Here is a 12891-nt window from a genome sequence, read left to right on the forward strand (position 1 = left end):
ACTAGATTTCAAACCTAACCCACCTAGAATAAAATCATCATCTCCTCCCTCCTCATCCTGTATTTTCCACCTCAATCATTTCATCTTCTATTCAGAAAGAACCAGCCTTCAAAACTCAGCAATCAGCCAGGCATCATGTCCTTCTGATGCTATGGGCTCAAGAGCCCTCAAAATGCCCCATATTTTCCATTCCCATTATTGCTGCTTGAATTCACTCCAAAAGCCTCCTCACTGGTCTCCTATCTCCAGGCCATGCTTATTCCGGGCTTCAAAGGCGACTTTACTAAAATGCAAGCCCAGTGATAGCATTCACTAGAACAATCTCAAACTGTTCAGTCCCCTGGGCAGCAAAGCTCTGAGCAATGAAGGTTCATCATCGGACCTCTGCAAACCACTCTAGCTTCATCTCCCCTCACATTCATCCTGCACAGCAGTCATAACAAACTACCTACAGTTCCCCAAAAGACCAAACTCCCTGACATTTCGATCCTGCGGCAGACACTGCACTGTCTCTTCTGCCAGGGCAGTGTTCTCCCTCCCACCTCACTGGTATGCTCTGATTCCTCCCGGATTCATTTCAAGTGGCACCTCCTCAGTGATTCTTACACAGGACCTTCCACAGACATCGTCCTCATCTGCTGCAACACACTGCAACTGTTCTCATCTCTAGGCTCCCACCAGACTAGCTAGGAACCACCAGGTTTATTTTTAGAACCAAGATCCTCAAGTTCAATGGTGACATGGAATAATACACACATGCTATATTATATGGTCTGATATAAATATTACAGATTTTGACACATCCTAAGCAGAGGCCAAACCTCACTGTTAGTTAGCTTTCAGAGATGAGATCAACAAATTCTGCTCCATACTATGGAGACAAGAAGGCCAAAAAGCAGATCAGCATATGCTTTTAGAGACCAAGCTGACAGCTCTCCAAATCCTGTGTTACCCTCTCCTTTTCTAAGAGCTGCACAAATTCCCAGAAGTACAAGAGTATCAGTTACTTATATTACTCTGAAAACTGTGCATATCCAAGGATGCAAGAACTCAAACAACTATCATTCTTTTATATACTTCATAACCTGGTAACCTTTAAAAATGATACACTGACATTGTTTCCAATGTTTCAGGAAAATGAAAAGTAGTCCTCACAGGACCTTTTAGGATTCCTGCCATGGTTCAATTAAGTGAATTTTATAATTAATACTCCATTTGATACTTCCCTATAATTCTAATAGCTCATATTTTAGTGTTGCTTTTTAAAAAAAAGTCCAAGTAGCCATGCAAATTCACAATACAGCACTAGAACCGTGCTATTATTTGTTATATTTACTGAATACTTACTACGCACCACACACTGTGCTGAGAGCTCTGGATGCATGACTTACCTAATCCTCAGAGCAACCCTATGAAGTAGGCATTATCTGAGCTTATGTAGGTCAAGTCAACTGGCCAAGGTCATAACAGTAACCAGCAGAGCTGAATTCCAGTCCACTGTTTCTGGCCCCAAAGCCTTTAGCCACATAGTAATTCACCTGTTCTTTCACATCTGAGCTAAGCTGTCATTTAATAAACACTAAGTATCTACTCTGTTCCAGGAGCCCGACTTAACATCAAGATTACAAAGATAAGTAAGATGTGTTTCAGACTTCAAGCAGCCAGTGGGGTTTAGAGGTAACAAGGCATAGTAGGAGAGAACATGGATTCCAGCGACACGGTCTGGGTGCAAATCCTTGCTCTATCATGTACAATATGTGACCCTGGGTAATTTACATCTGTCTCCTCACCACTGCCTTTTTTCTTTTTTTTAAGATTTTATTTATTTATTTATTTATTCATTTATTTGAGAGACAGGGTGAGTGAACAAGGGGAGGGGCAGATGAGGAGGGAGAAGAGACTCTCAAGCAGACTCCATGCTGAGTGCAGAGCCTCAGGTGGGGCTGGATCTTAGGACCGACCTCAGACAAAACCAAGAGTCAGACACTTCACTGATTGAGCCACCCAGGCACTCCACATCTGCCTTCTCCATTGGCTGATGAGCACTAAATCGATTATATCATAGTATCTAGTTGGTATTCAATAAATGTTAACTGTTATGATTTTTATTACTACTACTACTATTACAGCTGCTGCTATTAGCACCACTGACAAATGACCTGGTATTTGTAACAGAACAATGCACTATGGCACAATAATAAGGGCACCAAAGACAGGTAAGCCCCAAGGACCAAGAGAAGGTACTCAGGAGGAAGAGACACCTAACTTGACTCTCAAAGCACAAACAGGAGTCAACTGATATGAAGAAAAGAAGGATCGGTAGAGGCAGAAGACTGTCTTCTAGGCAGGGAAACAAAACTCATACAGTGAGAATAAAATTTTTTAAGAGAGATACAAAAACTTTTAAAAAATTTTAAAAACAGTGAATTGGTGCTAAAATAAAAGGAAGAGTGTAAGGAAAGAAGAGCCTGAAGACCTGGGAGCAAAGAAGCCATAGTCAGGCCCACATGAAGAAACTGAAAACTCTCCCTGGTGTCTGACACATGCTGAGTATTTACTGTACGTTTACTGAATTGAAAAGACAAGCTTGAAATAATTTGGCCACTGGCTTGAGTTAACAAGTTTAGTTACCTTGTGGGAGTGGGGGGGGGGGGGCTCATAGCAGGTTTTACCAAAACTGAATTTACTCAGAAGTCACAGCACAGAAATGCTGTAGGTTAATTATTTTAATCTGAATTTAGCTTCAAAGCACATGCCCATGTTTAAACAGTTTGTTCTCCGTGACAGCATATTCTCAATCAACGACATGAGAACAGCAACAACACAAAGGCCACATACCTGAGTATAAGGTGATATAAAACTCGTGATGCACACTAAGCCAGCATCTGCAAACAGCTTAGCAACTTCTGCGATGCGTCGAACGTTCTCCTCTCTGTCTTCAGGACTGAAGCCAAGATTCTTATTGAGACCCTGACGAATGTTGTCACCATCCAAAGTGTAGCACGGGATGCCATGGCACACCAAGTACTCCTCTAAGGCCATGCTCACTGTGGTCTTTCCTGCTCCAGATAAGCCTAGAAGCCAACAGTCCAAGCACAGTTCAAATGCAGCATTAGAAGGATAACCACTTAGTTATAAGGAATTAAAATCACAGGCTTAATTACATTCATTTTTCATAGCCATCTCTCAGTAATACTTCTCCTGCATTTCTCCATAAGATATACATCTGAGCTAGAAAAGCATCTTTGGTTCTAATAAAATAAGCATTTATGTTTTGGGTTTTTTTTTAATTACAACAGACGTTTATTTAAATTAATAGATTTGTAGCTCAAATAGTTCTCAACAGCACATTTCAGGTTTACTCAACTTCTTAAAAATATCTGAGGGCAGCTGCAACCACAGATTTTCACTCCATGATTTCTCCTTGCCCATTCTTCTCTCTGTTCTGTTTCCCAAAGAACTTCTTTCGGATGGGGTTCAAGGTAGAATTTACCCTCCTTGTATTGTGTCCGCTGCTCATTAGGCGAAATCTGTTTCCTCCTGGTCAGATCCCGTGCTCTCTCAGTGTGAAACATCCTGTGGTGTTACAGGTTCTCAGGAAGCCTCATGGCCTCCTTCACGTCATCATTCTCACATACTGTGTCACCTCACACTAACACTAGTTTCTTGAACTGCAGCGCTGTGATACCATTTCTGAATGCTATTTTCTGAATGTGCTGGAGGGTTCCAGCTCCCGGCTTAATGTTGCAACAGCAGGCCATTCACCATTTTGATCCAAGACTACAGGGTTTCCTACTCAAGCATTTATGTTTTTAATAACTCCTGTCCATGCCCAAAGGTATCCTAGAAATTACTCATTTTCAAAGGATTCTCATTACCACTATTCCAACGCCACGTGCCAAAGTAAAAAGAGAGTGATACACTCAAATTATTTCTGGCGAAGCAATGAAAAGGACAAAAGTAAGTAAAAATAATATTATAAAGTTCTCTTTATATCCCAGGATCAATACATCCCATAGACTACCATAATAAAAGTATCTGGGAGTCCAATTTATAATATAATTAATTTTGAGAGAATATCCTTACTTCAACTCACTTTCCTCTACCAATGTTTACTCACTAAATAACAAGAAGGAAAAGGAAAGCATATATTTATGCACTAACACTTGCCACCCTGATGAGTATGTAAGTACAGAATTCACAACTAATGAAGCAAGACATAAAAATGGAAGTCTAGGGGCACCTACATGGCCCAGTGGGTTAAGCCTTCACCTTCGGTTCAGGTCACGATCTCAGGGTCCTCGGATCGAGCCCCATATCAGGCTCTCTGTTCAGCAGGGAACCTGCTCCCCCTCTCTCTCTGTCTGCTTGTGATCTCTCTCTCTTTCAAATAAATAACTAAAATCTTAAAAAAAAAAAAAAAAAGGAAGTCTCACATATTGATTCCCTTGAAAGAAGTCATGATAGTTTAGAAGGATGACTAAAAAAAAAAAAAAAGTGGATATGTTAGGAGGATCAATAGTATTACTTGCTTTATACATTAAAAACTTGTATATTGGGGGGTGCCTGGGTGGCTCAGTGAGTTAAGCCGCTGCCTTCGACTCAGGTCATGATCTCAGGGTCCTGGGATCGAGTCCCGCATCGGGCTCTCTGCTCAGCAGGGAGCCTGCTTCCTCCTCTGTCTCTCTGCCTGCCTCTCTGCCTACTTGTGATCTCTCTGTCAAATAAATAAATAAAATCTTTAAAAAAAAAAATTGTATATTGGGGTCCCTGGAGGGTGCAGCAGGTCAAGCACCTGACTCTTGGTTTCCACTCAGGTCATGATCTCATTCATGGTCACTCAGTGTGGGGTCTGCTTGAGATTCTCTCTCCCTCCCTCTGCCCCTCCTATTCGTGCTCTCTCTCAAATAAATCTAAAAAAAAAACACTTTGTATTAAAGGTTATAGCAGACAGTATTTTCCAAAGATGGCTGCGACAGAATTTCCCACCCTAAAACCTCTTTGACAATGTGACATCGTCACTGTCACAACAAGACGTAGAGTCTAATTCCCTACCCTTGAATCTGCGCTGGTGTTGGGATTCTCCTATCACCAAAAGGACGAAGTGAAAATGACAACAATGTGTAACTTCCAAAGCAGAGTCAGTTCTCTTTGGACTCTGCATCTGAGAGAAGCCTGCTATTAAACACCCTGAGGCCACCATGCTAGCAAGATCACAAGCAGATGGTTTCGTTAGCTAAGCTCCTAGCTGACAGACAGCATCAAGTGAGTGAGTAAGTGAGTTAGGTGAGCCTTCAGACGTCAGGAAAACAGCCCCACTGAGCCCTCCTCAATTCCTTACCCACAACATGGTAAGCAAATTAAAACGGCTGTTTTATGCCACTAGGTTTGGGGTAATTTGTTACACAGTAACAGTAACTGAATAAAGAGATGGATGCAGGGGGTTCTGTTTGCTATTGTTTTTAACTGGCAGTGAGCACTAAGTATGAGGGGAAAAAAAATCCTGAAACCTGAACTCTTAGACTTTGTATATGAGACAACCAAATGATAATAAGAGTACCTATTTATACATACGTGTGTATATATATTCATCTTGATTTGTATTTGAAAAACATTAAGAAGACTGCTGAAAATTTAATTACCGACATAGAAAATTTTATTGAGATGATTACAGCGAACACAGACAAGAAGGCAAAGAACTTAGAGCAGTTAGAGAAAATTAACACAAAATTACAAGAGAGATAATCCAGAACTAGATAAGGAAAAATAGTATATCTGAAGAAAAGAAACCAAATGTACTGGACTGAATAACTAATTCCCCTCCCCCCAAATTTATATACACCTGGAACCTAAGAATGTGGCCTTATTTGGAAACAGAGTCTTTGTGGATATAATTAGTTAAATTAAAATGAGGTCATACAGTACCAGGATAGGCACTAAATACAGTGACTAGTGTCACTACCAGGCCATATGAGGATGAAAGCAGGGACTGGAGCACTACATCTATAAACAGAGGAGCACTCAGTATTGCCAACAACCTCCAGAAGCCAGGAGAATCGGCCTGGAGCAGAATCTCCCTCAGAGCTCACAGAAGGAACTAACCCCACCAAAACCCTCATTTCAGACTCCCAGCCTCCAGAACTGTAAGAGAATAAATCTCTGCTGTTTGAAGCCACCACATTGTTTGAAATAACTTGTTACAGTAGCCCTGGGAAACTAGGAGACCAACCAATCTAAAAATATAAAAGAAAGTTGATCTGAAATAAAAATCTGAGAAAAAACAAACTGCATTCCAGGAAAATGGCAAACCACTCAATAGCATGACAGGTCCTGGTTAAGCTATTGAACTGCAACAAAAAGAAATCTTTACTTCTGTTTCCAACACTACTGTCCAAAAAAAAAAAAAAAAAAAAAAAACCAAAAAAAACAAAGGCTATAGAAAATCTGACAACATAATTAACAAGCTTGATCTAATAAACATTACAAAATATTATACTCATCAGGGATTAGATGTTCTTGTCAAATATATATGAAAACTGATTATCTATGAGATCATAAAACAAGCACTATGTCTGATGAACAGTATTTATAAGCATCGCTAAGTGATAAGATCAATGGAAAAAGCCATGTTCAAGAAAAGGATTATCCAATTTTTCTAAAGATTGATTTTCCCCCAAACTGACCTCTAGATACAATGTAATCTCAAACTAAATCCCTACCAGATTTTGGAGGAACTGGTTAAACCAATTACAAAATGTATACAATAAAGCAAAGAGCAAAAAGAAAGAAAGTCAAGATATTACTGACGAATATGTTAAGAGGACTTACTTCACTGGATTTGATGACTTATAAGTATATAGTAAAAAGGAAATGTGGTAATAATAGAGGAACAGACCAACAGGACAGATCAGAGAGCCCAGAAACAAATTCACACATAAGTGGATATGTGACATATGACAGTTGGCATTGCAGGAAAAAAAGGATGCCCTTATCAATATATGTTCTTGAGGCAAAGAATTATCCACATGGGAAAAAAAAACAAAATAGATCCCTCCCTCACTTGCACACAAATATCAACCACAGATGGATAAGGGGCCTAAACGAGAAAGGCAAAACTAAAATATAGGAAAAGAGATAATTTTTCAGGGATCCAGATGAAAATAGGAAAGTTTCTAAAAACCAAAAAAAAAAAAAAAATCAAATGAGTCTCACACTTCTTGATATCATTTAATACTGGAAGACAATGAAATAATATTTTAAGAATTATAAGACAAGGGGCGCCTGGGTGGCTCAGTAGGTTAAGCCGCTGCCTTCGGCTCAGGTCATGATCTCAGGGTCCTGGGATCCAGTCCCACATCGGGCTCTCTGCTCAGCAGGGAGCCTGCTTCCTCCTCTCTCTCTCCTGCCTCTCTGCCTACTTGTGATCTCTCTCTGTCAAATAAATAAATAAAATCTTTAAAAAAAAAAAAAAAAGAATTACAAGACAAAAAAAAAAAAAGTTGAACCAAATATCTATTTGACCCAGTCAAATGGTCGTAAACGACAGGCATTCTCAAACATAAAAACTCAGGAAATTCAGAATTCAGTGAACACCATCTTTCAAAAACCACTTAATGACGAAATACGAACACTTAAAACTGGACTCAGAAAAAGAACTCATGACTGGGCATACCATAATCAAAGAACTGATAGTGAGTTGATGGATACAGAATCAATTTACTTATAGTACTCAAAAACAATTACAAAAATTTAAGATGAAGAATTAGGAAAAAGTAAGAATCTAAGTATTACGAACCTGGACAATGAAAAAATAATTCACCAACAATCTAGATGTCAGAATGAGAAGAATGTGAGGATGGTATCTTCCTTCATATAGAAACGGACTTGTCTACAATTGAAGCATGTAATTAAACACACACACACACACACACACGAAACAAGAACGTTGCTTTTCACCAATCAGAAAATATTTTAAGTATTGGTAATATCCACGTTGATGAAGACACTGGGAAATGGAACTCCTCCCACACTTTTGGTAGGAGAGTAAATAGATATAAAATTTTGGTGGTTTATTTGGCAACATGCATCAAAATTTTAAGTATGATTCTAGAAGTACCAAAATCTAGATCAATTAACCCACTCAGCTGGTGGGCCTAAAGGGAGACTCTGGGAGAACCAGTGCAAGAAACGATCTGAGACCAATGCGAGAACCAATCAGAGGCCAAACCAAAAGGTGAATGACAGAAACGGATGAGAAATTCTTTATCACTCATTGTTCCTCTTCATATGGTTTACATCATCATCTTCTTGAAGGCAGAATCTAGGTCTTGTTTGCATGCAAAAAGCTTATAGAATGTAATGTAGTTATCAACTAGAAAGTAATTCTGTGTGCATTAAAAAAAGATTTATTTACTTTAGAGAGAGAGAGAGCACATGCATGAGCACACAAGCAAGAGGAGGTGCTGAGGGAGAGGAAGAGAGGCTGAAGCAGACTCCACATTGAGCGTGGAGCTCTATGCAGTGCTCAATCTCGTGATACTGAGATCATGAACTGAGAAGAAACCAAGAATCAGACACTTAACCAACTGTACCACCCAGGTGTCCCCTAGAAAGTAATTTTAAGATGCATTCTGGTTTTCCCCTTTTTTTCAACAAGAATTCCATAAAGAACAAAGGGAATTATTAAAATGTTATAATCCAGCAACGTTGTTAGTTACATATGGTGATGTTCCAGATACAAGGACAACTCAAAATCTAAATAAATATGCTTCATCCCGGTTCAAGGCTGTCTATAAACACCACTTTTTTTTTAAGATTTTATTTATTTATTTGACACAGAGAGAGAGTACAAGCAGGGAGAGCAGCAGGGAGAAGGAGAAGTAGGGAGCCCAGTGAGCAGGGAGCCCAGTGTGGGGCTCGATCCCAGGACCCTGAGATCCTGAGATCCTGAACTAAGCTGAAGGCAGACACTTCACTGAGTAATGCCACCTGGGCGCCCCTATAAACACTGCTTTTGAAATTAGCTGGTTTATCTCTCTTGACTGTACCTGTTAGCCAAACTGTGCAACCACGAAAACCACCTCTGGTCCCCACGACCTGACCTCTCTTGTTCCTGCTGACATGATGAGCTTGATAGGTGACATTAGTTGCTCTCTGCATCCCCTGGAAAAAAGAAACAAAATTCAGATTCAACTGAGTCCTTTAAAAAGAAAACACATATTCCTTGCTGTCACTATTCTATATAACATGCCAAAAGCAAGGAGAAAGATTAAAACTAACAGCTTTCTTTTCTTTATAGTACATAGCATGGCCTTTGGTGCCTTACATACACCAGTGAAATTAACCCTAGAACCACCGAGGAACACAAAGACTCTTACTACTGTGGCTTTACAAATGAAGATGTTAAACCTGAGAAAAGTTAAACAGGTTGCCCAAGTTCCCAGAACACCAGGGAGTGGTGGACTCCAGAGCCCAGTCTTCTACTCAATCGTTCATTCAGCCAGTATTTACTGAGGCCCTACCAGTATACCAAGTGAACTCAACAGGGTCCTTACCCTCACTGAGCTTGCATTCCACTGCAGGAGACAAAGCAGAGCAATTTATTGTAATATCAGAGTGACAAGTGCGTTCAGAAAATAAAACAGGATAAGACTGGAAAGAGGGATTAGGGATGGGTGCCTCTTTACACAGAAGGACGAACAAACGCGGCTGAGAAGGAAGCATCTAAGGAGACTCCTGAACGAGGTGTGGAAGGTCTGTGGGTAACATGAAATGCATGATGGAAAAAGTAGACAAACTGCTTATTTGTGGTTATTCCACAAAAAAAGTGGAATGCAATTTTTCTTCCAATATTTTCTTCTTAAACAAAAACAGCATAAATTTACACAGACCTCAAAGAATCCAAATAGCCATTTCTCCAAAGAAAAAATACAAATGACAAAACAGGCAGTTTAAAAGATGTTCAGGGACGCTTGGGTGGCTCAGTCAGTTGAGAATATGACTCTTGATTTCAGCTCAGGTCATGATCTCAGGGCTGTGAAACTGAGCCCCACATCAGGCTCCACACTGGGCTTGGAGCCTGCTTGAGATTCTCTATTCTCTGCTTCACACTCTCTTTCTCAAATGAAAAAAAAAAAAAAATCAGGATCATTAGCCATCACAAAAATGCACATCAAATCAAAACCACAATGAGACAGACACCTCTATAACCCACTAGAATGGATATAATCAAAAAGACTGTAACAAGTGCTGGTGAGACTCTACTGAGAATTTAGAATCCTCAGACATTTGCTGGTGAAAATGTAAAATAGTATAGCCACTTTGGAAAACAGCAGTTTTACAAAATGTTAAAATATAGTTACTATATGAACAAATAATTAAACTCATAGATGTACACCCACAAGAAAGGAAAACATATCCATGCAAAACATATATATCTAAGTTCATAGCAGCATCATTCATAAAAGCCAGAAAGTGGAAAAACCCAACTGTCCACTGGCTGAAAATTAGATAAACTATTTGAAAATTTATGTATCCATTCAATGGAATGTTACCTGGCAGTAAAAAGGAATAAAGTACTCAAACACGTTACAATTTAGGTAAACCTCAAAAACATTAAGCTAAGTGAAAGGAACCAGTCACAAAGATCACATATGGTATAATTCTATTTATCTGAAATGTCCAAAACAGGAAAATCTATAGAGATAGAAAGTAGATTAGTGACTGAGTGATTGTCTCAGGCTAGGAGATGGGGGTGGGGGGGAGCCTGGGGGAGTAACTGCTAATGGGTACAGGATCTTTTTGGAGGTGATAAAAATGCTCTAAAATCGTCTGTGATGACAGTTGCACAACTCTATAAATACACTAAAAACCATTTAACCGCACACTTTAAGCAGATGAATTGAATGATATGCAAATTATATCTCAATAAAGCTGTTTTCTACCCAAAACAAACAAACAAAAAAAGAATTACAGAGTCTCTATTTCTCTTCCTATGGAGCAAAAACATAATTCAGGCTCTTCTTCTTCTTTTGTATTTTATTTATTTATTTATTTATTGAGAGAACGTGTGCACATGCACATGGCAGGGAGGAACAGAGGGAAAGAGAATCTCAAGCAGACTCCCAGCTGAGCACCAAGCCCCAGGCAGGGCTCCATCCACAACCCCGAGATTATGACCTGAGCCGAAATCAAGAGTCCAACGCCTGACTGAGACACCCAGGCGCACCTAATTTAGGTTCTTTTTACCAGCTTGTCTTTTATTTTATTATTATTAACATAAATGCATTATTTGTTTCAGAGGTACAGGTCTGTGATTCGTCAGTCTTACATAAGTCACAGCACTCCCCATAGCACATACCCTCCCCAATGTCCATCACCCAGCTACCCCACCCCTCCCACCCATCTCCCCTCCAGCAACCCTCAGTTTGTTTCCTGAGATTAAGAGTCTCTTTTTGTCTCCCTCCCAGTCCCATCTTGTTTCCTTTTTACCCTCCCTACCCTCCACAATCTCCCGCCCTGCCTCTCAAATTCCTCATATCAGAGAGATCATATGATAATTTTCTTTCTCTGATTGACTTATTTTGCTTAGTGTAATAGCCTCTAGTTCCAACCACATCATGGCAAATGGCAAGATTTCATTTCTTTTGATGGCTGCATAGTATTCCATTATATACATACACACACACACACATATATATATCACATCTTCTTCATGCATTCATCTGTTGATGGACATCTAGGTGGTTCTTTCCATAGTTTGACTATTGTGGACATTGCTGCTATAAACATTTGGGTGCATGTGCCCCTTCCAACCACTACATTTGTAGCTTTAGGGTAAATACCCAATAGTTAGAAGCATGTATTTATAAAATAGGTATGTGACAGCATTTTTTGATAGGGTGTTTGTATTTGATACTGCTTATAGCTCTTACTTTTCCAGACAGTTTTACTCAACACTCATTCAACTATTTACTGAATGCATACCACATGCTTGACATTCTTGTAGCTGCTGATGAAACAACAGTAAACAGTACCAATAAAAACCACTGTCTTCAGGGAACTTATCTAATCCTCACTTATCTAGTCTCTAGTGCAGTGATTCTCAAGATGTGGCCCCTGAGAAAGCAGCTTCTCCTGTGAACTATTAGAAATGTCAGGTCCTGGGGTGCCTGGGTGGCTCAGTGGGTTAAAGCCTCTGCCTTTGGCTCAGGTCATGATGCCAGGGTCCTGGGATGGAGCCCCGCATGGGACTCTCTGCCCAGCAGGGGGCCTGTTTCTTCTTCTCTCTCTGCCTACTTGTGATCTCTGTCTGTCAAATAAATAAATAAAATCTTTAAAAAAAAAAAAGAAAGAAAGAAAAGAAATGTCAGGTCCTGCCCCAAGGCCAAGGGAATCCGAAACTCTGGGGTAGGGCCCAACAATCTGTATTTTAAAGACCTCCAATCGATTAGGATGCAAGCTCGAGTTTGAAAGCCCTGGACTAATGAAAGGAGCCGAGGATAAATAAATTATATAAGTTAGGCAGGAACAAATACTGAAAAGAAAAGTAGACAAAGCAAAATTGTGAAAAAATTTCAGAGAAGTGACATTCAGACAGGGTGGCCAGCCAAGGCTTCAGCAAAACGAGGACACTTAAGACTTGGGATGACTTCTGGGGTTAGCGCCTCCAGACAGAGTGCAGACTGAGCACAAGGGACCAGGGAAGTCTAGGATGGTGGACATGCAGTCCGAATGACTCACGTGAAGCCAACAATCATCAATTCAAAGCAACACCAGTCACCAGGTCCTGTGTTCCACAGCCACTTCAGGGACACAGAAGGAAAGAAAAACAACCCGGGTGGATCCAACCAGAGCTGTAGTTTGGCCGGGGGGGGGGGGGGGGGGGGGGGG

At 40.2% G+C, this 12891-nt stretch overlaps 1 protein-coding gene across 1 annotated transcript in view; it reads right to left on the reverse strand.

The window, feature by feature from the left end:
* Positions 1-12891, reverse strand: part of PAPSS1 (3'-phosphoadenosine 5'-phosphosulfate synthase 1) — a 100754-nt gene that overhangs the window by 76501 nt on the left and 11362 nt on the right. The window contains exons 2-3 of the mRNA XM_059376969.1: positions 9048-9162; positions 2839-3074 (exon numbers count right to left, since the gene is read on the reverse strand). Of these exons, the coding sequence (XP_059232952.1) occupies positions 2839-3074; positions 9048-9162 (351 nt within the window). The remainder of the gene's footprint in view (positions 1-2838; positions 3075-9047; positions 9163-12891) is intronic.

The sequence above is a fragment of the Mustela nigripes genome, chromosome 1 (genome assembly GCF_022355385.1).
Source record: "Mustela nigripes isolate SB6536 chromosome 1, MUSNIG.SB6536, whole genome shotgun sequence".
Lineage (NCBI taxonomy): Eukaryota > Metazoa > Chordata > Mammalia > Carnivora > Mustelidae > Mustela > Mustela nigripes.